The sequence below is a fragment of the Nicotiana sylvestris genome, chromosome 2 (assembly GCF_000393655.2).
Source record: "Nicotiana sylvestris chromosome 2, ASM39365v2, whole genome shotgun sequence".
NCBI lineage: Eukaryota > Viridiplantae > Streptophyta > Magnoliopsida > Solanales > Solanaceae > Nicotiana > Nicotiana sylvestris.
In genome coordinates this window covers 155,865,023-155,889,782 of record NC_091058.1, presented here as the reverse complement: position 1 = coordinate 155,889,782, position 24,760 = coordinate 155,865,023, and the positions used below count along the sequence as shown (strand labels likewise).

The 24,760-nt window shown below is 39.4% G+C and overlaps 2 protein-coding genes across 2 annotated transcripts; one reads left to right on the top strand and one right to left on the bottom strand.

The window, feature by feature from the left end:
- The first annotated feature begins 15,571 nt into the window (after positions 1–15,571).
- On the top strand, positions 15,572–17,220 carry LOC138885832 (uncharacterized). Its single transcript, XM_070166816.1, has 3 exons — positions 15,572–15,646; positions 15,752–16,151; positions 17,177–17,220. The coding sequence occupies exons 1-3, from the start codon at positions 15,572–15,574 to the stop codon at positions 17,218–17,220; spliced, it is 519 nt and encodes a 172-aa protein (XP_070022917.1).
- A 1,295-nt stretch (positions 17,221–18,515) lies between these two features.
- Positions 18,516–18,884, bottom strand: LOC138885831 (cysteine proteinase inhibitor 6-like). Its single transcript, XM_070166815.1, has one exon. The coding sequence runs from the start codon at positions 18,882–18,884 to the stop codon at positions 18,516–18,518; it is 369 nt and encodes a 122-aa protein (XP_070022916.1).
- Between the last annotated feature and the right edge of the window lie 5,876 nt (positions 18,885–24,760).

Here is a 24,760-nt window from a genome sequence, read left to right as displayed (position 1 = left end):
AATGAATTCAAGAAAGGTCACCAAAAGTCAACCACGGGCTTGCTTGGCCAAAACCCGAGATTCGGACCAAAATCCGATTATTCATTCACCCCCGACATTGTTTATATGATTTATATTTATATCCAACTTCAATTTGGGGCCTAAATATAAATTTTCCAAAATCCCTAAATTCTACCCAAATCCCAAATTTCTACCATGAAAATCCTAGATTAAAGGTTAAAATCAATATATATTATGGAAATATATCAAAACTAGTTAAAAATTACTAAACGATGAAGTTGGGATGAAAAATCCATTCAAAATCGCCTCTATGCCAAGCTCTAGCTTTCAAAAATGGTGAAAAGTGACCAATTCCTGATTTTCAGATTTTAAACAGCTAGGCGTCAGGTACTCTTCGCGTTCGCGAAGCACTAGAGGCATACGCGAAGGGTACTGGCACAAGGCCTACGCGTTTGTGATGCTTCCATCATGTTCGTGAAGGCTTCTTCCCAGCCAAGCCTTCGCATACGCGATCCAAGGTCCGCATTCGCGATGATGAGCCACCTGATATTCCCTCTAATATCCCATAAATCATCGCGTTCATGAGATGCATGTCGCGTTTGTGAAGGTTAAGCCCCCCAACGATTCGCGTTCGTAAAGAACAACCTATCTAACAGCCCAAAGTTTCCCTTCGCGATTGTGAGAGAAGCTTCGCGATCGCGAAGCACAAAGCAATCTCCTATGTCCAAAAATGGTCTGAAGCTTATCCGAAACTCACTCGAGCTCTCGGGGCTCCAAACCAAACATCCACACAAGTCTGAAAATATCATACGAACTCGTTCACGTGATCCAAACGCCAAAATAACATCTAAAATCACGAATCGGACATCAAAACGCATGAAATTCAAAAGAAAATTGAAGAACTTCTAGAATCACAACCAAATGTATGAATCCTATCAAATCAACTCCGAATTGAACCAAATTTTGGAGATAAGTTTCAAATAGCAAAACTGACCTATTCAAGTCCCAAAATTAAAATCGGAACCCGATAACAATAAAGTCAACCTACGATCAAACCTAAGGAATTTCCTAACATTCAAATTGCCAACTTTCGGCAAAGCAAGTGAAATCAATCTTGGGACCTTCAAATTTAATTCTGGGCATACACACAAGTTAATCCCAATAAGAACCTACCATAATCGTCGAAATATCGACCCGGGATCGTTTACCCAAAATATTGACCGTGGTCAACTCTAACATTATTTTTAGTCAAAATTTCATATAAAAGCTTTTCGAAAAGCAACATGGAAATGCAAACTAAGAAACATAAAATGAAGATACAGGAGGTCTCGGATCAAGAAAATTAGGGATAGTACTCAAAACAACCTATCGGATCGTCACATTCCCCACCTCTAAAAGAAACATTCATTGAACGGACATAAAAAAGTACTTGGACTGGTGAAAAGATGGGGGTATCTACTTCGTATCTCTGAATTGGACTCCCACGTAGCTGCCTCAATCAGCTGACCTATCCATTGCACTTTCATAGAAGGAAAACACTTATATCTCAACTTTCGAACCTGCTAGACATGAATAGCCACCGGCTCCTTGTAACGGCCCGGCTAGTTGTTTTAAGAATTTATGCTACGATCCCCTATTAAATACTTTTTCCATGTTTGTTTCTACTATTGTAAGTTGCCGGGGGGAATTATTTGGAGTTTTCAAGAGTTCTGGGACACTTAGTCCCTAAATGTGAGCTTAAGTTTTGGAAATTTAATCGTAGTTGGAACAGTGTAAAGACGGCCTCTGAATGGAATTTTGATGGTTTCGTTAGCTCCATTGGGTGATTTCGGGTTTAGGAACGTGTTCAGATTGTGTTTTGTAGGTCCGTAGCTAATTTAGGCTTGAAATGCCGAAAGTTGAATTTTTGAAGTTTCCGGTTCGATAGTGAGATTTTGATTCGAGGGTCAGAATGGAATTCCGGAAGTTGGAGTAGCTCTGTAGTGTTGAATGTGACGTGTGTGCAAAATTTCAGGTCATTCGGACAAGGTTTGATAGACTTTTTTATCAAAAGTGTATTTTGAGAGTTATAAAGTTTTTAGACTTGAATCTGATGCTAATTGGTTGATTCGATGTTGTCTGAGGTGTTTGGAAGATTGGTATAAGTTTGGATAGTGATATATGACTTCTTAGTACTTTGAATTGAGGTTCCGGAGGCCTCGGGATGATTTCGGGTGGTTAACGGGAAGTTGGAAAGTTGGAGTTTGTAGCTAAAGTCTTTAGGCTGTTGTCATAACCGCATCTGCGGTTGAGAGGCCGCAGATGCGGAGTTAAGACGCAGAAGCAGCCAAAGGAGAAGTAGAGTAGGGACCGCAGGAGCGGATGGATTAACGCACCTGCGGGACCGCAGATACGGCATCTGGTTCGCAGGTGCGGAGATAGAACTTTTAAGTGAGAATCGTAAAAGTAGTTCCCCAACCACAGAAGCGGTATTGCAGATGTGATGGGTAGACCGCAGATGCGGGATTTCTGGGCAAAAATAGGAATTTCGAGGGTTTAGTTTTAAAAAGTTGGGAATTCGATTTGGAGCTCGGGAGAGGGCGATTTTGGGAAGAATTTGAAGAGGAAGTCAATTTGGGCCATTTGGAGTCGAGTACTCGTGGAAAGAGCGTGCTTTCGGATTGATTTGAGTTGATTCGAGGTAAGTGGCTTGCCTAACCTAGTGTGGGGGACTTTCTCCTTAGGACTTGGTATTGTGATACGTGAAATGCCTTGTACGTGAGGTGACGAGTGCGTACTTATGCTAACTGTTGAATATCTTGTTTTTGCCAAAGTATCTTTAATTGTATTTTTCCTTCCCTGCTTAGACTACTTGGAATTTAAGCATGTCGTTAGCTTAGAAAAGCATGTCTAATTGACTTAATTGCTCTATTTGCTTAAATTGCCTTATTTGTATTATGTGAAGCATGCTAGGTTAGAATTACCTGTTTTCCTTGGTGAGAAGTTGAGTTTAATTGAGTATTCTTTGTGTTATTACTGTGTTTTACTTTGGGACTACGGGATAGCATCCCGAGAGATCGCATGTCCGTATTTATGACTTGAGCTGAAGTGCGGGATACCGGGAGATTCCCAGCACGTATATTGAGGGTACCAAGAGATCCATTGCATATATTGAGCATACTAAGAGATCCTCGGGATACCGGGAGATCCCCAGCATGTATATTGAGGGTACTAAGAGATCCTCGGGATATTGAGAGATCCCCAATTATTATCCTTGTAAAGAGTGGTATTTCCTTATGCTTGTTTTTGTCTCTGTTTTAGATATTGTATTCCTTGTTATCCTGTATTAAACCCTTACTGTTAGCTTTCAACTGTACTGCTTATCTATTTCTGTTATACCTTATATTTTATTTAATCTAAGTAGGGCCCTGACCTTTCTCGTCACTACCCGACTGAGGTTAGGCTTGATACTTACTGAGTACCGTTATGGTGTACTTATGTCCTTTCTGTGCAGATCCATGTACCTCCACTCAGACTTATCACGCTTGAAACAAGGCGTTTGTAGAGATGCTGAGGTATGTCTGCAGCATCCGTAGACCGAAGAGTCCCTTTCTACTCTCCCTTTTAAGTATTAGCCCTTCTGTATTTTCTTTCTTTTGTTAGATATTTTGGAGTTAGATACTTGTAGACATTCAAAGGCTTGTGGTCATGAGATTCCGGATTTTGAGAAAATGTATTAGTTTTTGAGAGTTGATATTGTGTATGCCGAGCGATACTTTTAAACGCTATTTTATTTCTCTATTTCGGTTTTTAATTGTTTCTTCCGCACATTTATTTTCCGCATTGTTAGGCTTACCTAGTCGTAGAGACTAGGTGTCGTCACGGTGGTTCACGAAGGGCGAATCGGGGTCGTGACAAGTTGGTATCAGAGCTCTAGGTTTATAGGAGTCATGAACCACAAGCCGGTTTATTAGAGTCTCATGGATCGGTACGGAGACGTCTGTACTTATCTGCGAGAGGCTATGTAACTGTTAGGAAAACTCCACTTCATTTGATTTCCATTTCGTGCGAGATTTTGACATTACAATTCTAAACTTCTGTTTTCTATTCTCTCACAGATGGTGAGGACATGTTCTACCAGAGATGATCAGGCACCCGCGCCCCATATTGAAGCCGTCAGAGGCCGAGGCCAGGGTAGAGGCCGAGGACGTGCATGCGGTGCAGCCAAAGCACTAGCGCGAGCTGCCACCGAGGTACCACCAGCAGTTCCAGCCGAAGTTCGGGCACCTGATACGCCTATTGCTACTATTACTCCAGCACTTCAGGAGACTCTGGTGCAGTTCATGAGCATGTACACCACTTTGGCTCAGGCAGGGTTGCTTCCCCTTGCTGCAGCTACATCCCAGGCCAGAGGAGGAGCTCAGACTCCCGCCGCCCGCACTCTTGAGCAGCGAGTGTATGTGGATCAGGTTCCAGATATTATTCATGTACCACCTGTAGCCCCAGGTCAGCCCCCGAGGACAGGGCAACGATTTCAGAGGATGAGCAGCGGAGACTTGAGAGGTTCAAAAAGTATAATCCTCTTGTATTCAGTGGGTTACACTACAAGAAAATCATGTATTACATGGGGATTTTGTTGGGGAATATATAAGAAAATTCGTAGGAAAGTAAGCTTTCTACGGATGTTCATTCCGAAAAAATTCCGATGGAAAAACCTTCGTATGTAACTATTACCTGCGAATTTTAAAAATCCCCAGGTAATTTACTTGGGGATTTTAAATCCGCATGAAAATTATCTGGAATTTTAAATTCATATGTAAATTACCGACGAATTTTTCCATACGAAATTCTAGATACTCGCATGAAAGTTTTGGTAAAAACAATATATATATATATATATATATATATATATATATATATAGATAGATAGATATTCAGCTAGAAGATTTATACTTGTCACGACCCAAACCCCGCTCTGGTCGTGATGGCGCCTCTCGTGAAGATAAGGCCAGCCAACAAACTCATATCGCCTTTTCAAAAATAGTTAAACATTAATAAATAGTTTAAATATGATTTAATGATATAATTAACGGAAGCACAACCTGACACAGCCCTAACCGGGGTGTCACAAGTCACGAGCATCTACTAGGGTATAAATACAACTGAAAGCCTGGAGTGTACAAATACAGACTAATAAAATGAGGAGAGAGAAAAGCAGTGCTGCGAACGCCGGCAGCTACCTTGCTAAACCCTGACGACTCTGCCTTCGATCAGCCAAAGCATACCTGAATCTGCACACAAGGTGTAGGGAGTAATGTGAGTACTCCTACTCAGTGAGTAATAATAATAAATAAAGACTGAAGGCAAGAAATCACGCAAAAACACAAGGTATTCCATACTGAAGAAGAAAAAACACTTTAAACAGTAAAGTAGTGAGAAATCAAGTGAAAATCCCTTTTTTCCAACAAGTAAAACAAGTAGTTTACAAGTGAGTAACAAAAATGATAGAAATGTAAACAGCCTCTCGGGCAAAACATGTACAACAAACCGCCCCTCGGGCATAATATCAACAGAACCAGCCCCTCGGGCTCAATATCAGAATAGTGTCAGCCCCTCGGGCTCAATATCAAAACAGTAACAGCCCCTCGGGCTCAATATCAAAACAGTAACAGCCCCTCGGGCTCAATATCATAATAGTATCAGCCCCTCGAGCTACCTCACAATCACTCATATCAGCCCCTCGGGCATAGCATCAATCACTCAGAATAATGGGTACTCGCGCTCACTGTGGGTGTGCAGACTTCGGAGGGGCCTCTTATGGCCCAAGCGCTATATCAAGCCACCTCGTGGCATCATCACTCAGCATATCCTCACATCACTCAAGCCATCGCGTGGCATATAAAGTATCTCAGGCCCTCAGCCTCATATCACTCGGTCTCACATCACTCAAGCCACCGCGTGGCATAAATAGTAACTCAGGCCCTCGGCCTTATATCACTCAGTATATCCTCACATATGGCCCTCGGCCTCACTCAGTCCGGAAATCATCACAAGCCCCTTAGGCATTTGTAAAACAGTAGTTCTCAGCCCAAAATATCATTTAGAAATATCATTTGAGTTTCAAATCTGTATAAAAGTGGCTGAGTTTGTAAAATTTGTATAAAAGTGGCTGAGTTTGTAAAACAATAATCATCAACAGGACTGAGTTTAAATATAAGTCAAAACAGTGAGGAAATAGTGATAAAAATCCCCGAAGGGTTCAAATAATTGGCTGAAGCCCAAATACGACAATCAGCCCAAATCATGATGATAACATATCAGTTTCAATCAAATAAGTAGTAAAATCATCAATACGGGATGGACCAAGTCACAATCTCCAGTAGTAAAGGACCCCGCGCTCATCATCTAGCGTGTGTTTCACCTCAATATAGCACTACGATGTGCAATCCAGGGTTTCAAACCCTCAGAACATCATTTACAATAATTACTCACTTCGAACCGGCTAATCCTCTAGCTCGTGATGCCTTTGTCTCTCAAATCGACCTCCGATTGCCTCGAATCTAGCCACAATAATTCGATTCAGTTAATAAAAATTATAGGAATTAATTCCATATGAAATTCTACATTTTTCATTAAAAATCCGAAATTGCACTTAAAATTTGCACGTGGGGCCCATATCTCGGAACTCGACAAAAGTTACGAAATATGAAAGCTCATCCAACCACGAGTCCAACCATATAAATTTTACTAAAATCCGACATCAACTCGACCCTCAAATCTTTAAATTAAACCAAGAGGGTTTTCAAGATTTTTCCAACTAAAATCACCAATTAAATGCCAAAACTAGTAATAGATTCGGGTAATCTAACCAAAATTAAGTTAAGAACACTTACCCCGTTGTTTTATCTGAAAATCTCCCGAAAATCGCCTCTCCCCGAGCTCCAATTTGGTAAAAATGAAAATGTAGTGGGCATTGTTCACGCGTACGGTACTGTTCACGGGGTACTGTTCACGGTACTATTCATGGGGTATTGTACACGGTACTGTTTCTGCAATTTTCCCTAAGTCCGAAATCACTCCAAAACACTCCCGAGCCCTCGGGGCTCCTAACCAAACACATACACTAACTCAACAACATCCTACGAACTTAACCGTGTGATCAAATCGCCAAAATAACGTCATATACCATGAATTAAGCTTTAAAATCCAAGAATTCTTTCAAATTTCATAAAACATCAATTTTTTCATTTTGAGTCCGAAACACATCAAACAACGTCCGTTTTCAACCAAACTTTATAGAAAGTGCTTAAACCATATATAAGACATGTACCGGGCGCCGGAACCAAAATACGGGCCCGATATCATCACTTTCTAATCAAATTTCATTTTCATTTTCCTTAAATATTTTCAGAAAACAATTTCACTCAAAAATTTATTTCTCGGGCCTAGGCCTCAGAATTTGATGATTCTTGTTCCTATGAGTCACAAATAATGATACGAACATAGCCTTTCAGTTGAAACTCCATTCGGAGCTCATTTTCTCAGTTCAATACCCATTTCACGCGTTAAACAATTAACTCATGTTTCATGTCAAAAACCCAATCGCGACTTGATGAAATTAGACCAAATTTTCCAGATCAGTCCTATAATTCATTATCAAAATTCTGGAAGTCTCGAAATCAAATTTTGATCTCTAGAACTAAAAATGGACCTTTGGATCATTACATGCTTATGCTCAAAACGGCAAAATCTTCCAAAAACTCTTCCAAAACTTATCCGAGCCTCATGGAACCCCGACCAAAAATGTCAACATAATTCATAACATCATTCAAACCTGCTCAAATCATCAAAACACCTCAAACAACATCAAATTACCCAAAACTCATCGAATTCAAGCCTAAGTTTTTAAAAACTTCCGAAATACTCTTTCGATCAAAAACCCGACCAAACGATGTCCGAATAACCTGAAATTTCGCGCACACATAACAAATGACATAATGAAGCTACAACAACTCTCGGAATTCCATTCTGACTACTATATCAAAATCTCTCCTATCAATCGAAATTCGCCGAAAAACTAACTTTTTCAATTCAAGCCTAATTCTACACCGGACCTCCAAAATCAATTTCGATCACACTCCTAAGTCACGAGTCACCTAACAGAACTAATCAAATCATAAAAATTCCAATCCGAGATCAAATACACATAAGTCAAATTTTGGTCAAACCTTTCAAATTTCAAGCTTCAACTGAGAACTGTTCTTCCAAATTCATTCTGATTAACCTGAAACCCAACACCAATGATTTACATAAGTCATAATACACCACATGGGGCAAGTAATGCCCAAGAACTGGCGAGCGAAGTGCAAAAGCTCAAAACGAAATTTCAAGCTTCAACTGAGAACTGTTCTTCCAAATTCATTCTGATTAACCTGAAACCTAACACCAATGATTTACATAAGTTATAATACATCACATGGGGCAAGAATGCCCAAGAACTGGCGAGCGAAGTGCAAAAGCTCAAAACGACCAGTCGGATCGTTACAACACTACAACATCCAATCATAACATTTTACCCATCACTAATATTAGCTAGTTAGTATTAGTAAAACTTCAACTAAGAACTGTTCTTCCAAATTTATTCTGATTAACCTGAAACCCAACACCAATGATAATTAGTAAAGCTTCAACTAAGAACTGTTCTTCCAAATTCATTCTGATTAACCTGAAACCCAACACCAATGATTTACATAAGTCATAATACACCACATGGAGCAAGTAATGCCCAAGAACTGACGAGCGAAGTGCAAAAGCTCAAAGCAATCGGTCGGATCGTTACAAGACTAAAGTACTAGTAATAACTTCCCCAAATATACACAGTAACCCACCCCGCATCTTTGAGGTTTTCTCAAGTCTTACCTGTGTTGTCATCTCTAGATGCTTAACATATAAAGTACAAACATTTACAATTCTTGGGCGATGTGGGACAAGAATATCCCACTGCCGCTTCCCATACCATTTACTTACTAATGCTTACCTCTTATTTATTTATTTTGTTTTGTAAGAGGATGCACTAAGTAAGGAATCCATAAATCAAATGACTCTTTTCCAAGTAATAGCAAAATATATTTATATTACTTTAAATTTAGGTATCCTTATTTTTTATTTCAAAATTTCATTTATATTTTTCGAATGACATAATAGTGTTTTTTCTATATAAAAAAAATACATTAATTAACAAGAATTAAATACATTGTACATGATAATTAGTAAGAATTATTTTACTAATTCTAATAAAATATACGTGATTAAATTATTTTAATAATGGTAGAATTTGATCAAGAGATATTGTTAGAAAGCAGAATTATAAGATCATTCGATATTAAGTTTCAATACTAACATTTTCAAACTATATCATTTTATATATGCTATAATTGTATTTTATCTAATCAAATACATGAGAAAAAATGACATAATAAAACTTAGTTATATTTTTATAAATGTAACATAATTTTTCTCTGCTTAGAAATTAAACTTAAATCACTACTAGAAATTCGGCAAAAATCAACCATGGTCGATCGATCAAAGTTGGTCGGTTTTACAAAATATATTTTTTTATGAAACCGATCAATTTTTCTTTGGCGCAAAAAATGCGGGAAACTATTAATGAGTCCCACAAAATTTATTTTTCAAAAATCCAACCAATAAAAGAAATTAAAATTAAAATTAAAAAAATCGATCGAAATCGGTCGGTTAATTAGACCGGTCATTTTAAAAAACCGACCAACTTTGGTCGATAATTTTATTTATTAATAAAATCGATAAACTTTGGTCAGTTATTTTCGTGCGAAAATACAATTAAAGAGTATAAATGAAATAAAAGAAAGACTTAAAATAAAAATGCACCAATGGTCTAGTGGTAGAACAGTATCCTGTCACAGTATAGACCCCGATTCGATTCTCAGTATCCTGAACAGTATCTTGTCACAGTATAGACCCCGGTTCGCCCTCCGTGAACCATCGTGACGGCACCTAGTCCCTACGATTAGGTAAGCCTAATAATGCGGAATAAACAGTGTTTAATAGTGCCGCTCGGCATATACAATATCATCTCTCAAAACTAATACTTTTCCCAAAACCCGGAATCTCATGAAATCACAAGCTAAGGATACTACATAGTGCTCTAACTCCAGAATGTCTAAAACAAAGTAAATACAGAAGGGATATAACTACAAGAGAGAATGGAGAGAGACTCCTCAGTCTGCGAACGCGGCAGATATACCTCAAAGTCTCCGAAGGGTCGCCTCGCCTCAAGGATGGTAAGTCTGAGTCGAAGTACCTGGATCTGCATATGAAAAACATGCGCAGAAAGGGCATGAGTACACCACAGCGGTACTCAATAAGTTCCAAGCCTAACTTCGGTCGGATAGTGACGAGGAAGGTTAGGGCCCTACTGAGGTTAAATAAAATATAAAATTCGATAGTGTAGAACAGAACAGTATAAATAAGTACAACAGTAAAAGTAACACAGGATATAAAGGACAGCAACACCTATTACAAAGGCAAAGTAAACACAGAAAGAAATACGGCTCAGTACCAAATCATAACAATCGGTAATCTCCCAGGATACCATCCTGTAATCCCAAATATACATATCCAATAGATCTCCCGGGATACCGTCCCGTAGTCCAACTCATAGTGCGCGGGGATCCACCGGAATCCCGTTCCGTAGTCCCAAAAGTAAATACACAATACTGGGGCAATTAAATACACAGTACTGGGGCAATCTATCGGGTGCAGTCCCGTAGTTCCATATAACTATGTAGGGGGATCTACCGGAATCCCACATTCGTAGTTCCAAATGTAAACAGACATGGGGGAGCTACCGAAATCCCATATCCGTAGTCCCAATGTAAATACCTAGCAGCAGTAGGATAATATTTAGAAATGTCAGATTCCATATTAAGGCGAACAAGATATTCTAGCTTAGCATGCTGCACAGAATTCAGGTAAAACAGTTTGAGCAAATAAAGCAATTAAATCATTTAGACATGCTTTCCTAAGCTAACAACAGGCTTAATAGTGCAAGTAACAAAATAGGAAAAGAAGCATACTAGTAATTACTTAATGAAAATCGGATTTCCAACAATTAGCACAAGTACGCACTCGTCACCTGACGTACAAGATATTTTAATTATCAATAATACCAAATCCTAAAGGGAAGGTCCCCCACAAGGTTAGGCAAGCCACTTACCTCGAACCGGTTCAAAATCAACCCGAGACCACGTTCTTTCCACGAGTAATCGACTCCAAATGGCCCAAATCAATTCAATTCAATTGCATAATGTAAATAACACTTCAACTAACTAATTCTACAAAGAAATTCTAAGCTAATACGCGAAATTAGGTAAAATGACCAAAATACCCCTCGAGCACACATCTCGGAATTGGGTAAAATTTACATTTCCAAAATTCTGACACTATCACGAGTTCAGTCATACCAAAATTACCAAAATCGGACCCAAAATGGTCCCTCAAATCATCACTCAAATGTCTCTTATTAATCAAGCCCTAACCCCCAAATTACCACTGATTTTCCTTAATTTTTCATGCTTATAATGATAAAAATCACTCCAATAACGAGTTTAGGGACCAAAGACCTTACCCCAATGAACTCCTCTGAAAATCTCTCTTGAAAATGCTCCTCAAGTCTTTTTCCCGTTTGAAAAGAGGTGAAAATAGCTAAAATTCGCGAAGGCAATTATTTAAATGTTTCTGCCCAGTTAATCCGCTTCTGCGGCCTTGGGATAACATATGCGGCCCCGCTTCTGCGAGGACATGGTCGCATCTACGACATTTCACTTAAAGCCCATCATCCCCACCTGCAGTTAACCTTATGCAGATGCGGGGCCGCTTCTGCGGTGAAGCTCCTGCTCTTTTGGTCCCTGCCGACTTCTCCCTTTTCCGCTTATGCAGATGCTGCTTCTGCAGGATCCAACCGCAGGTGCGGTTATGACAGAAAACCAGCAGATGAAATTGCTCAAACAAATTCCAAATTCTTCTGACAACCTTCCGAAACCATCCCGAGGCCCCCGGGACCTCAACCAAGGGCACCAACAAGTCTAATACCACTATCCAAACTTATACCAATCCTTAAAACACCTAAAAAAATATCTAAACGACGAATCAATCACGGAGTCAAGCCTAAGAATTCCAAAACTCTAAAAATACGCTTTCGATCAAAAAGTCTATCAAACCTTGTCTGAATGACCTGAAATTTTGCACACACATCACATTCAACACTACGGAGCTTCTCCAACTTCTGAAATTCCATTATGATCCTCGAATCAAAATTCACTATCTAACCGGAAACTTTAAAATTCGACTGTCGGCATTTAAAGCCTAAATTAGCCACGGGCCTCCAAAACATAATCCAAACATGCCCATAAGCCCAAAATCACTCAACGGAGCTAACGGAACCATCAAAATTCCATTTCGAGGCCGTGTTCACATTGTTCGACTACGGTCAAATTTCCAACACTTAAGCTCTTATTTAGGGACTAAGTGTCCCAACACTCTTCGAATCTCAAAACCGAACATCCCGGCAAATCAAAATAGCAGAATTAAATATGGGGAAAATAGATAATAGGGGATCGAGGCATAAATTCTTAAAACGACCCGCTGGGTCATTACACCAAGTGTACCGCATGTTGAGTGGAGGGGTGCTTTAGATCACAATCCCAATAGAGTTAATTCTTTCCTAAAAGCTTAGTGAATGGTTGAGAAGGGGTGTGACGCCTATTTATCTTATGTAAGAGATATTAGTATTGATACCCCTTCAGTTGATTCAGTCCCAGTAGTACGGGATTTTCCTGATGTGTTTCCAGCTGATCTTCCGGGCATGTCACCTAATAGAGATATTGATTTTGGCATTGATATGTTGCTAGGCACTAAGACCATCTCTATTCCTCCGTATCATATGGCTCCTCTTGAGTTGAAGGAGTTGAAGAATCAGTTACAGAAATTGCTTGATAAGGGTTTTATTAGGCCCAGTGTATCACATTGGGGTGCTCATGTCTTGTTTGTGAAGAAAAATGATGGTTCTATGCGTATGTGTATTGATTATCGCCAGTTGAACAAAGTTATAGTGAATAACTGTTATCCTTTGCCTCATATTGATAATCTGTTTGACCAGCTTCAGGGTGCACGGGTGTTTTCTAAGATTGACTTGTGCTCAGGTTACCATCAATTGAAGATTCGGGAGCCAGATATCCTGAAGACTGCTTTCAGGACTCGGTATAGTCATTACAAGTTCCTTGTTATGTCACTTGGGCTGACTAATGCCCCAGCAGCCTTTATGCATTTGATGCACAGTGTGTTCCGACCCTATCTTGACTCATTTGTCATTGTTTTTATTGATGATATTCTGGTGTATTCCCGGAGTCAGGAAGATCACGAGTAGCACCTGAGGACTGTGCTCCAGACTCTGATGGAAAAGAAGTTATATGCTAAGTTCTCGAAATGTTTGTTTTAGTTGGATTCCGTGGCATTCTTAGGCCACGTGGTGTCGAGTGAGGGTATTCAGGTTGATCCGAAGAAAGTAGAGGCAGTGCAGAATTGGCCCATATAATCCTCAACTACAGAGATCTGCAGTTTTGTTGACTTGGCGGGTTACTACCATCATTTTTTGAAGGGGTTTTCATCGATTGCAGCCCCTATGACCAGGCTGACCCAAAAGGGTGCTCCGTTCTAGTAGACGGGAGAGTATGAGACGAGCTTTCAGAAGCTCAAGATAGCTTTTACCACAGCCCTAGTTTTGATATTGCCTATAGGTTCGGGGTCTTATACTATCTATTGGGATACCTCGAGGATTGGCCTTAGAGCAGTTTTGATGCAGGATGGTAGGGTGATTGCCTACGCGTCCAGACAATTGAAAGTACACAAGAAGAATTATCATGTCCACGACCTTAAGTTAGCTGCCATTGTTCACGCCTTGAAGATCTGGCATCATTATTTGTACGGTGTTCCTTGTGAGATTTATACTGATCATCAGAGCTTGCAGCACCTATTCAAGCAAAAGGATCTAAATTTGCGCCAGAGGAGGTGGTTAGAGTTTCTAAAGCACTGTGATATCACTACTTTGTATCACCCGGGCAAGGCCAATGTGGTGGACGATGCCTTGAGTCACCAGGCAGAGAGTTTGGGGAGTTTGTCTTATTTACCAGTAGTAGAGAGGCCCATGGTGATGGATGTTCAGGCCTTAGCCAGCCAGTTTGTGAGATTGGACCTTTCGGAGCCTAGTCGGGTTCTTGCTTGCGTGGTTTCTCGGTCTTCCTTAATTGATCGTATCAGGGAGTGTCAGTATGATGACCCTCATTTGCTTGTCCTCAAGGACAAGGTCAGCATGGTGATACCAGAGATGTGACTATTGGTGATGACGGTGTATTGAGGATGCATGGTCGGATTTGTGTACCCAATGTTGATGGGCTTCGGGAGTTGATTCTAGAGGAGGCCCATAGTTCGTGGTATTTTAGTCATCCGGGTGCCGTGAAGATGTACTAGGATTTGAGGCAGCACAATTGGTGGAGGCGGATGAAGAAAGATATAGTTGGGTTTGTAGCTCGGTGCCTCAATTGTCAGCAGGTGAAGTATGAGCACCAGAGACCGGGTGGGTTGCTTAGGTTAAGCTCCAAGAAGCCAATAATACCTTCTCCAGCCCCGAGGTGGTACCCGACCTCGAGGACCTCCATTAGAACAAGTGTTAGGCTCCAAGAAGCCAATAACACCTTCTCCAGTCCCGAGGTGGCACCCGACCTCGAGGACCTCCATTAGAACAAGGTTAGGCTCCAAGAAGCCAATAACACCTTCCCCAGTCCCGAGGTGGTACCCAACCTCGAGGACCTCCATTAGAATAAGGTTAGGCTCCAGAAAGCTAGTGACATCATTACAAGACCCGAGGTGGTACCCGACCTCGGGGGTTTTCAGGCTCCAAGGAAAGAAGCGTTTAAACCCCACCCATATGGGCCTGGCCCCAGGGTACCGTCTGAGATCGGACAGATCCTCTTTCAAAATCTATCTAGATAGAGATTCCGGAGTGGAAGTGGGAGTGGATCACCATGGACTTCATAGTTGGGCTCCTACGGACTTTTAGAAAGTTCGATGCTATTTGGGTGATTGTGGATCGGTCGACCAAGTCCGCACACTTCATTTCTATGTGTACTACCTATTCTTCGGAGCGATTGGTGGAGATTTAAATCCAGGAGATTGTTCATCTGTATTTCGTCTGTATGGTATTCAAGTTTCCATCATTTCAGATAGAGGTACTCAGTTCACATCACGGTTCTGGAGGGTTATTCAGCATAAGTTGGGTACTCGGATGGAGTTGAGTACAACATTTCACCCTCAGACGGATGGACAGTCTGAGAGCACTATTTAGATTCTTGAGGATATGTTCTGTGCGTGTGTGATTGAGTTTGGAGGGTCTTGGGATCAGTTCTTGCCATTGGCGGAGTTTGCCTACAATAATAGCTATCAGTTCAGCATTCAGATGGCACCGTTTGAGTCTTTATATGGTAGGCGATGTAGATCCTCGATGGGTTGGTTTAAGCCGGGTGAGGCTAGATTATTGGGCACAGACTTGGTTCCGGATGCTTTAGAGAAGGTTAAGGTAATTCAGGATAGACTCCGTACCGCCCAGTCCAGACAGAAGAGTTATGCGGATCGGAAGGTTAGTGATGTTTCCTATATGGTTGGAGAGTGAGTTCTACTTCAGGTTTCACCTATGAAGGGCATTATGAGATTTGGGAAGAAAGGGAAGTTGAGTCCGAGGTTTATTGGCCCTTTTGAGATATTGAGGCATGTTGGAAAAATTGCTTATGAGCTTTCCTTACCTCCTAACTTGGCAAGAGTTCATTCGTTATTTCATGTTTCGATGCTCCAGAGGTGTCACGGTGATCCGTTGCACGTGTTGGATTTTAGTTCAGTCCAGTTGGACAGGGATCTATCTTATGTTGAGGAGCCAGTGGCGATATTGGATAGGCATGTTCGAAAGCTGAGATCAAAGAATATTGCATTAGTAAAGGTTCAGTGGTGGGGTCAGTCGGTCGAGGAGGCGACCTTGGAGACCGAGCAGGATATGCGTAGTCGTTACCTTCATTTTTTCACTACTTCAGGTATGTCTCTATGCTCGTTCGAGGACGAACGAATGTTTAAGTGTGGGAGGATGTAACGACCTGGCCGGTCGTTTTAAGAATTTACATTCCAATCCCCTATTAACTGCTTTCCCCGTGTTTGTTTCTGCTATTGTGAGTTGCCGGGATGAATTATTTGGAGTTTCAGAGAGTTTTGGGACGCTTAGTCCCTAACTGTGAGCTTAAGTTTTGGAAATTTGACCGTAGTCAGAATAGTGTAAAGACGACCTCGGAATGGAATTTTGATGGTTCTGCTAGCTCCGTTGGGTGATTTCGGGTTTAGGAGCATGTTCGGATTGTGTTTTGGAGGTCTGTAGCTTATTCAGGCTTGAAATGCCAAAAGTTGAATTTTTGAAGTTTCTGGTTCGATAGTAAGATTTTGATCCGAGGGTCGGAATGGAATTCCAGAAGTTGGAGTAGCTCCGTAGTGTTGAATGTGACGTGTGTACAAAATTTCAGGTCATTCGAACGAGGTTTGATAGACGTTTTGATCGAAAGAGTATTTTGAGAGTTTTGAAGTTCTTAGGCTTGAATCTGATGCTAATTAGTTAATTAGATGTTGTCTGAGGTATTTGGAAGATTGGTATAAGTTTGGATAGTGGTATATGACTTGTTTGTGCTTTGGGTTGAGGTCTCGGGGGCCTCGGGATTATTTCGGGTAGTTAACGGGTAGTTGGAAAGTTGGAGTTTGCAACTAAAGTCTTTGGCCTGTTATGATAACCGCATCTGCGGTTGAGAGGCCTCAGATGCGACTCCCGCAGATGCGGAGTTAAGCCGTAGAAGCAGCCAAAGGAGAAGTAGAGTAGGGACCACAGAAGCGGATGGATTAACGCACCTGCGGGACTGCAGATGCGGCATCTGATTTGCAGGTGAGGAGATGGAACTTTTAAGTGAGAACCACAGAAGCGGTATCGCAGATGCGATGGATTACCTGTATGAGCTTTATCTCATGGAAGTTGGGAGGAAACATCTTACGTGTTATCTGTTCTTTTCGTTACGCTCATTAGCTAGTAGGAGCTATGTTAAGGCACTTGCACAAGCATACACGTAGTTGAACACTCCTATTGGATGTGAAGTCCTCCTGATTTTGCTGAGTATAGATGTACACCCTCGTTTACTTGTTATATATGTGAGAATGGCTCTAGTTAGCAAGTGAGTTGTCAGCATGACCATGAGGTTCATGAGGGCACAGGATGCCAAGTGTTAGATTTCAGGTACTGGGACTCGTGAGCTGTAATTTGTCCTAGATTCGATACTTCGTGGAAATTGTTGGATAAGACCTGATGTGAACACTATCGTAGGATCTGAGTTATTGCTTACCTTTACTATATTGTGACTTTAGGATTTGGGTTTGTGTTTTCGCTCGCACTTCTATGTCATTATTCTTAGTATTTTTGTTGTTACTTGTTGTTTTCTTCCCTTATTGTGATTTTAGTATTGTTAGCCATTTCGTGTAGTCTTCATATATACATCATGTTCCGTTGTTCCTATATTTGTACAGTTTATTAGACCGGTAGGTATCTTGACTGTTCCTCGTCACTACTCCACCGAGGTTAGTCTTGATACTTACTGGGCATCGATGTGGTGCGCTCATGCTATTCTTCTGCACATTTTTGTTGTGCAGATCCAGGTACTTCCACTCAGTCTTATCATCCTTGAGGCGAGGCGTTTCTGTAGAGACTTCGAGGTATATCTGTCGCGTCCCCAGACCGAGGAGTCCCTTTCTATCTTTGTGTAATAGTATAGCCCTTTAGTAGTTTTCCTTTTGTTAGACATTTCTAGAGTTAGAGCTTCTTATGTATCTCTTAGCTTGTGATTCATGGGGTTCCAGATTTTGGGAGTGTTAGGTTGAGATTTTGTACTGTTATGTGCCAGGCGGCATCTTAAACACTGTTTTATTTTACTATTTCGGTTTTTTTAAATTATTTCTTCCGCAACTGTTGTTTATATTCCGCATTGTTAGGCTTACCTAGTCGTAGAGACTAAGTGCCATCACGATGGTTCACGGAGGACGAACCGGGGTCATGACATAGTTCAAGATTCATAGAATAAGGAGTTCTGCTCAATTTCCCCAATATAAAGGATGGATTAGTAAATCAAAAAATAACACGTGATATATATTTTGAGACAAAAGACAATTGGAACATTTAGAGTTTAATTTTGTAAAATATCAATGTGATTAATACAATTTATCCAAAATTAAAAAATTATCATCCATTTGTTAATATGGCCAAACGAATCAATAGAATAGGATAAAATATTTAATTGAAATGGTTTATTTAATACAAATACTTTGACGATAATCGTTTCTAGATGATCATACACTTAAACTATAAGAAAAGATAATCATTCAAAGGAAATAAGTTCTTTAACATTGTCTGGATGCACTAAAACAGCAACAAGACGAATTGTGATAACATTTGATTCACTAGCACTGATTTCGAGTTGATAAACAGTTCCATCAGGAATTACATCAGTTCCTCCTGCCATCACTCTTACAAGTTGAAAGTTGCTTTTAGACTCCTTGTTGTGCTCATTCACAGCAAATGTTGCGATTCCCACAACTGTAGGGTCATTTGGATTTTTTATGGGCTTCTCACTATCAAGAAAATTATGTCTCAAGCCACTCCTTGCGGAGGAGACATGAAAGAAAGAAGAAGCAACAACAATGACTGAGAGACATGAGAGGAGGAGAAAGTTAAATTGTTGGGCCATTTTTCTTTCACCTAGAATTGTTAGAGGAGTGATTAACATCAAGTGATGTTGGACCTATTTATAGGAGAAAGTATCGTGAAATTAGTTTAGCCAGGTGAATTAGATATGAATAAATTATTATTTTAACGTTATAATTAGACTATTTTGGTATAATATTTATAATTAATAACTATCTTTGGAATTGAGAAAGAAATAGGATTTTAGAGAATACAGATTAAGAAAATAATTATATGTTTTACTGTTTAAAGGAACTACTATGTGATTCTAATAAATGTTTTACTATTTCATATACATTTGAAATAATCATCCTCCATCCAAAATTACACTAACTTTAAGATTATTTCATTGCATATTAAGAAAACTCTTAAACTTCCTGCAATATGTTAACAGTAATACTATATACTTACATAATATAAGGAGGTATTCGACTTTACCTTTTGTTCGATAATTTCTAGCTACACTTGTCTATTAGACAAAAATTTAGTTATTTTACCTTATATATATATTCTTTACTTCATTACTTACATTAGAAAACAAAACTATTAGGAGTAAAAATTTTAATATCTTTTAAAAATTTACTCCCACCCTTATATTCAATTGTAACTAATAATTTTTTTTAAAAAAAATTAGTCTGCCAGTTCATTTCTATGTTTAACCACATTTGCAGATTTAAAAATACACGATAATTAATTCGCCATTATAAAATGTGCGTTTGTTTAGATGACATATTGATCTATGAGTAATATTTATGTCACGATCCGGATTCCCAACCTCGGGGTCGTGATGACTTCTAACATCTACTAGCTAAGCAAGCCAACATTACATAACAAATTACCCTTTTTAACAATATAAAAGAGAGTGATAACAATTATTAACGACTAATAAAGTTGTAATACATAAAATAAATCCATAACATAGTACAGTCTAGTGTAATCCCAGAAATCTGGAGTCACCAGTACATGAGTAGCTAGAATACTACAAGTATGGTTTGAACGAAATACAATTATTTGGAATGAAATAAACAGTACAGACAGAAATAGAAGGGGGCTTCAGGGACTGCGAACGCAAGCAGCTCTACCTCAAGTCTCCGCCGTTGATATGATCCGAGCAGAAGCACCACTAGACATCGCTGGGACCAATACTAGTATCTGCACAAGAAGTGCAGAAGTGTAACATGAGTACAACCAATCCAATGTACTCCGTAAGTGTTGAGCTTAACCCCGACAAGATAGTAACGAGGTTATGACAAGACACCTATTAAGATCTTGTGCAGATATGCACATAAAGCAACAGAAATAACAAATAGTACATTTATCATAATAAAAGAGAGGTAACATGTAGAAAGGAAATTATGGTAAAAATGACAAGTACAATATCGCCAATTCAGCTCCTTCCAAAATAAATGACAATGCAATCGAATAAATCAAAAAATCCAAAAATCAAATAAAGCAGAAGAACTAATAATGGCACGACATCACCCCTAGTTCTTTTACTCTAATCCCCACCATATAATAATGATATGATAAATGAAAATGGCACGACATCATTCTTCATGTTTTTACTTTAATCCAATGACAACGCATATATACTGGTCAACTTACATATACGTCGTCCCCACACATAATTCACGTGGCAAATAGAGCAACAAATCCTAATTCTCTCAAGTCAGAGTTAACCACGATATTTACCTTACTTCGCAACCAAATCAATGATCAACCATGGCTTTTCCTTTGGAAGTAGCCTCCAAACCAACCAAATCTAGCCAAATATTGTTCAAATAATTCAAAATAAACTCTAGAAACTACCCACGAGTGAAAAGATACAATCTTTAATGAATTCAAAAAATGTCAACAAAAGTTAACCCCGGACCCGCTTGGTCAAAATCCGAGATTCGGACCAAAACTCATTTACTCATTCACCCATGAGCCCGGTTATGTGATTTTTTTCAAAATTCGATCTCAATTTGAGGTCTAAATCTCAATTTTACAAAATCATATATTCTACTCAAATTCCCAATTTCTACCATGAAAATCCTAGATTAAAGGTTAAAATCAATACGTGATTATGAAAATATATCAAAACTAGTTAGAAATTAATAGCCAATGAAGTTGGGATGAAAAACCTCTTCAAAATCGCCTCAAGGCCGAGCTCTAGCTTCAAATAATGGTGAAAACTGACCAAATCTTGATTTCAGCTTTTAAAATAATGGGTGTCAGGTGTTCTTCGCATTTGAAGCACATGACGTGCTCGTGAAGGGTACTGGCACAAGGCCTACGCATTCGCGAGTCTACTATCGTATTCATGAAGGATTCTTCCCAGCCAAGATTTCACGTTCGCGACCCAAGGTTCGCGTTGTGATGAGGAGCCACCTGACATCCCCACCACCACCACCACCACCACTAGATCCCATAAAGCATCGCGTTTGCGAGATGCCTGTCGCATTGCGAAGGTTAAGCCCCCCAATTCTTCATGTTCGCAAAGAACAACAGCCTCTAGCCCAAACTTCCCCTACGCGATCATGAGAGAAGCTTTGCGATCGTGAGAGAAGCTTCGCGATCGCGAAGCACGAGGCACCAGACACCAGAAACAGCAATCTCCGAAGTCCAAAAATGGTCCGAAGCCTATCCGAAACTTACCCGAGTCGTCGGAGCTCCAAACCAAACATCTACATAAGTCTAAAAATATCATAAGAACATGCTCGGGCGATCAAAACATCAAAATAACATCTAAAATCATAAATCGTACATCAAAACGCATGAAATTCAGAAGAAAACTCAAGAATATCTAGAAACACAACCAAGCGTCTAAATCCTATCAAATCAACTTTGAATTGTACCAAAATTTGCAGAAAAGTTTTAAATAGCACAACGGACCTAATCAAAGTCCCAAAATCAAAATCCAAACCTAATAACCATAAAGTCAACATATGGTCAAACATATGAAATTTCCTAACATTCAAATTGCCAACTTTCGGCAAAATAAGTCAAATAAATCTAGGGACTTCTGAATTCAATTTTGGATATATTGGATCGTTGAAACACTGATCTGAGGTCGTTTACCCAAAATATTGGTTATGGTTAACTCTAGCCTTATTTTAGTCAAAAATTTCATTTTCTTCAAAATTTAAACATAAAAGATTTTCAAAAAGCAACACGGGCCATACACGCAAACTAAGAAATATGAAATGAAGCTACGAGAGGTCACGGGTCATGAAAATTAGGACTAGTACTGAAAACGACCTATCAGGTCAACACAACTTAAGACTTATAACTGGCGATTTCCTATAGATATAAAATGTTTACATGAAAATTGTCAATACTCTAAATCTCACCAATGGTAGTGATAGCACCTAACCCTAACCCGTTAGATAATCCAGCAATCATAACCAACCAAAATAAGATAAATAAAGGATAATCTGTTATCAAGATATAGACAAAACATAGATAATTCTCAAATTCAACAATACCAAATGCGAAAGTATATCAACCAACTCCCAAAACTCTGTAGTAAAAAATCATTAGCTACTAAGATAAAATACAATTGAGTCTTCCAAAATAGAAGACTATTGTCTAAAATAAGATAAACAGTATGATAATGAGATGAAGGTAACTTCAAGGGTCTGCAGTCGATCAAGAAGCACTACCTCGAGTCTCTTAAGTCAGCTATTGGGCACTTTCCTATGATCCACTACTACCAATGTCAGAATCTGCACAAAATATGTAAAAGTATAGTATGAGTACAAACACAACATGTACTTAGTAAGTATCAAGCCTAATTCGAAGAAGTAATGGCCAAATTTTGACAAAATATGATACTCACTTTCTCAATCTCAACAATCCATAATAGCATGAAATTACATAAAAAACCAAGGATAAATATAATAATGAGTTGCAAAATCAGAAATAAGATTAGCATGTTTCTCAAACAAAATAACCAGAACACAATTTATTTGCTAAGTCCGTATATAAAGAGGATATGCACCAAGTAACACCTATATAAATACTTTTATATGAGTCTTGGATGTTCATGCATGCTCAAGACTCAATCATATCCAATATCCAACACATCACATGTTCTCCAATATGATCCAACACATCCCACGTGCTCAGCACGATATGCGTATGACATGCACTCAAAAGGCCCAATTGTAACGACCCGACCGGTAGTTTTAAGTATTACAACCCCATTCTCTCATTTCTTGCTTATCCTATGTTCAAATGTTGCTATGTGACTTGTCGGGGTGGTTGGTTTGGTTCCAGAGATATTTCGGAATGAATTTAGACACTTAGTCCCAAGGTTGGAAGCCTAAGTTGAAAGAGTTGACTGGATATTGACTTATATGTAAATTACTCCGTAATGGAGTTTTGACAATCCTGATAGCTCCATATGGTGATTTTTGACTTAGGAGTGTGTTCGGATGTTGATTTGGAGGTCCGTAGGTGATTTTGGTTTGAATTGGCGAAATTTGGAAAAGTAGAAGTTTGGAGAGTTGAGAATTTTGACCGAGAGTTGACTCTATTGTTACTGGGATTGGATTTTAGTTCCAAAAGTTAGAATAGGTTTGTTGTATTATATATGACTTGTGTGCAAAATTTGAGGTTAATCGGAGTTGGTTTGGTATGTTTCAGCATTAGTTTTGGAATTTAAAGTTCATAAATTCATTAGGCTTGAATCGATGTGTGATTCATCGTTTTAGTGTTGTTTTATGTGATTTGAGGCTTCGAGCGTGTTCGTATATTATTTTAGGACTTTTCGATATGTTTGATTGAGGTCTCGGGGGCATCTAGTAGATTCTTGATGGTTAACGGATTGAAATTGGACTTAGAAGATTTGCTGAAGTTGCTGATGCTTGTGCTTCTGGTTTCCTTATACGCAAGCGGAAGTACGCGATCGTGAAGAGTTGTTTGAGCGACTGGGAAAATTGTTCTATGCGATCGCAAGAAATGGTCTACGATCGCGGAGCTTTAACTGTTTATGAATCGTGAATGCGGGTGTTGGGGGTGCATCCGCAAAGGAGGAAGGGGGGAGGCCTGGGAGTCCACGCGATTGTTCTTCGTGATTGCATGAAGGAGTCCACGATCGCGTAGGTTGATGATTCTGTGGTTCCTATTCGCGATGATTTGATCGCGTTCGCGAAGACTACTTTGAGGGCAGCATAATTTTTGTTCTTCGCAATCGCGAAGAGGAGCATCTGGGCAGATTATAAAATTTTAAAAATGAGGGTTAGAGTATTATTTTACATTGGTACTTTGGGAGCTCAGATTGAGACGATTCTTGGAGGGATTTTCAAGGAATTGACTTGAGTAAGTGATTCTAAATCGGATCTGGTTAATATACATGAATCTATCATTGTTTTTTCCATTTAATTAGTGTTTTGAGTTGGAAAATTGGAAAAAATTGTAGAAACATCATAGACTTTAATTTGAGGATTTGGAGGTCGAGTTGAGATTGGAATTGAGTAATTTGGTATGGTTGGACTCGTGGTTGAATGAGTTTTCGGATTTTGTTAATTTTGTCAGATTCTGAGATGTGGGCTCGGGGTTGACTTTTTAACATTTGTCAAAGAACCTAGTTTTATCATATGGAATTAATTCCTACAGCTTGTGTTGATTGCATTAATTTGTCTGTGGCTAGATTCGAGTCGTTCGGAGGCCGATTCACAAGGCAAGGACTTGTTGGAGTAGGGATTTGCGCGGTTTGAAGTAAGTAACACTTCTAAACTTGGTTCTGAGGGTATGAATCCCTAAAATACGTAATATGTGATTGGTGTTGAGGTGACACACATGCTAGGTGACGAGCGTGTGGGCGTAAACCGTAGTAACTGTGACTCAATTGATTCTATGAAACTGCATAGTCATTTAATCTTGTTATTATTC

Excerpts from the sequence above, each read along its gene's own strand:
- LOC138885832 (XM_070166816.1), top strand. The coding sequence starts at position 15,572 with ATGGGTTGGTTTAAGCCGGGTGAGGCTAGATTATTGGGCACAGACTTG. Across the intron at positions 15,647-15,751 it reads ATGCTTTAGAGAAGGTTAAG|GTTTCACCTATGAAGGGCAT; the intron begins GTAATTCAGGAT and ends GTTCTACTTCAG. Across the intron at positions 16,152-17,176 it reads TCATTTTTTCACTACTTCAG|CTAGTAGGAGCTATGTTAAG; the intron begins GTATGTCTCTAT and ends TACGCTCATTAG.
- LOC138885831 (XM_070166815.1), bottom strand. The coding sequence starts at position 18,884 with ATGGCCCAACAATTTAACTTTCTCCTCCTCTCATGTCTCTCAGTCATT.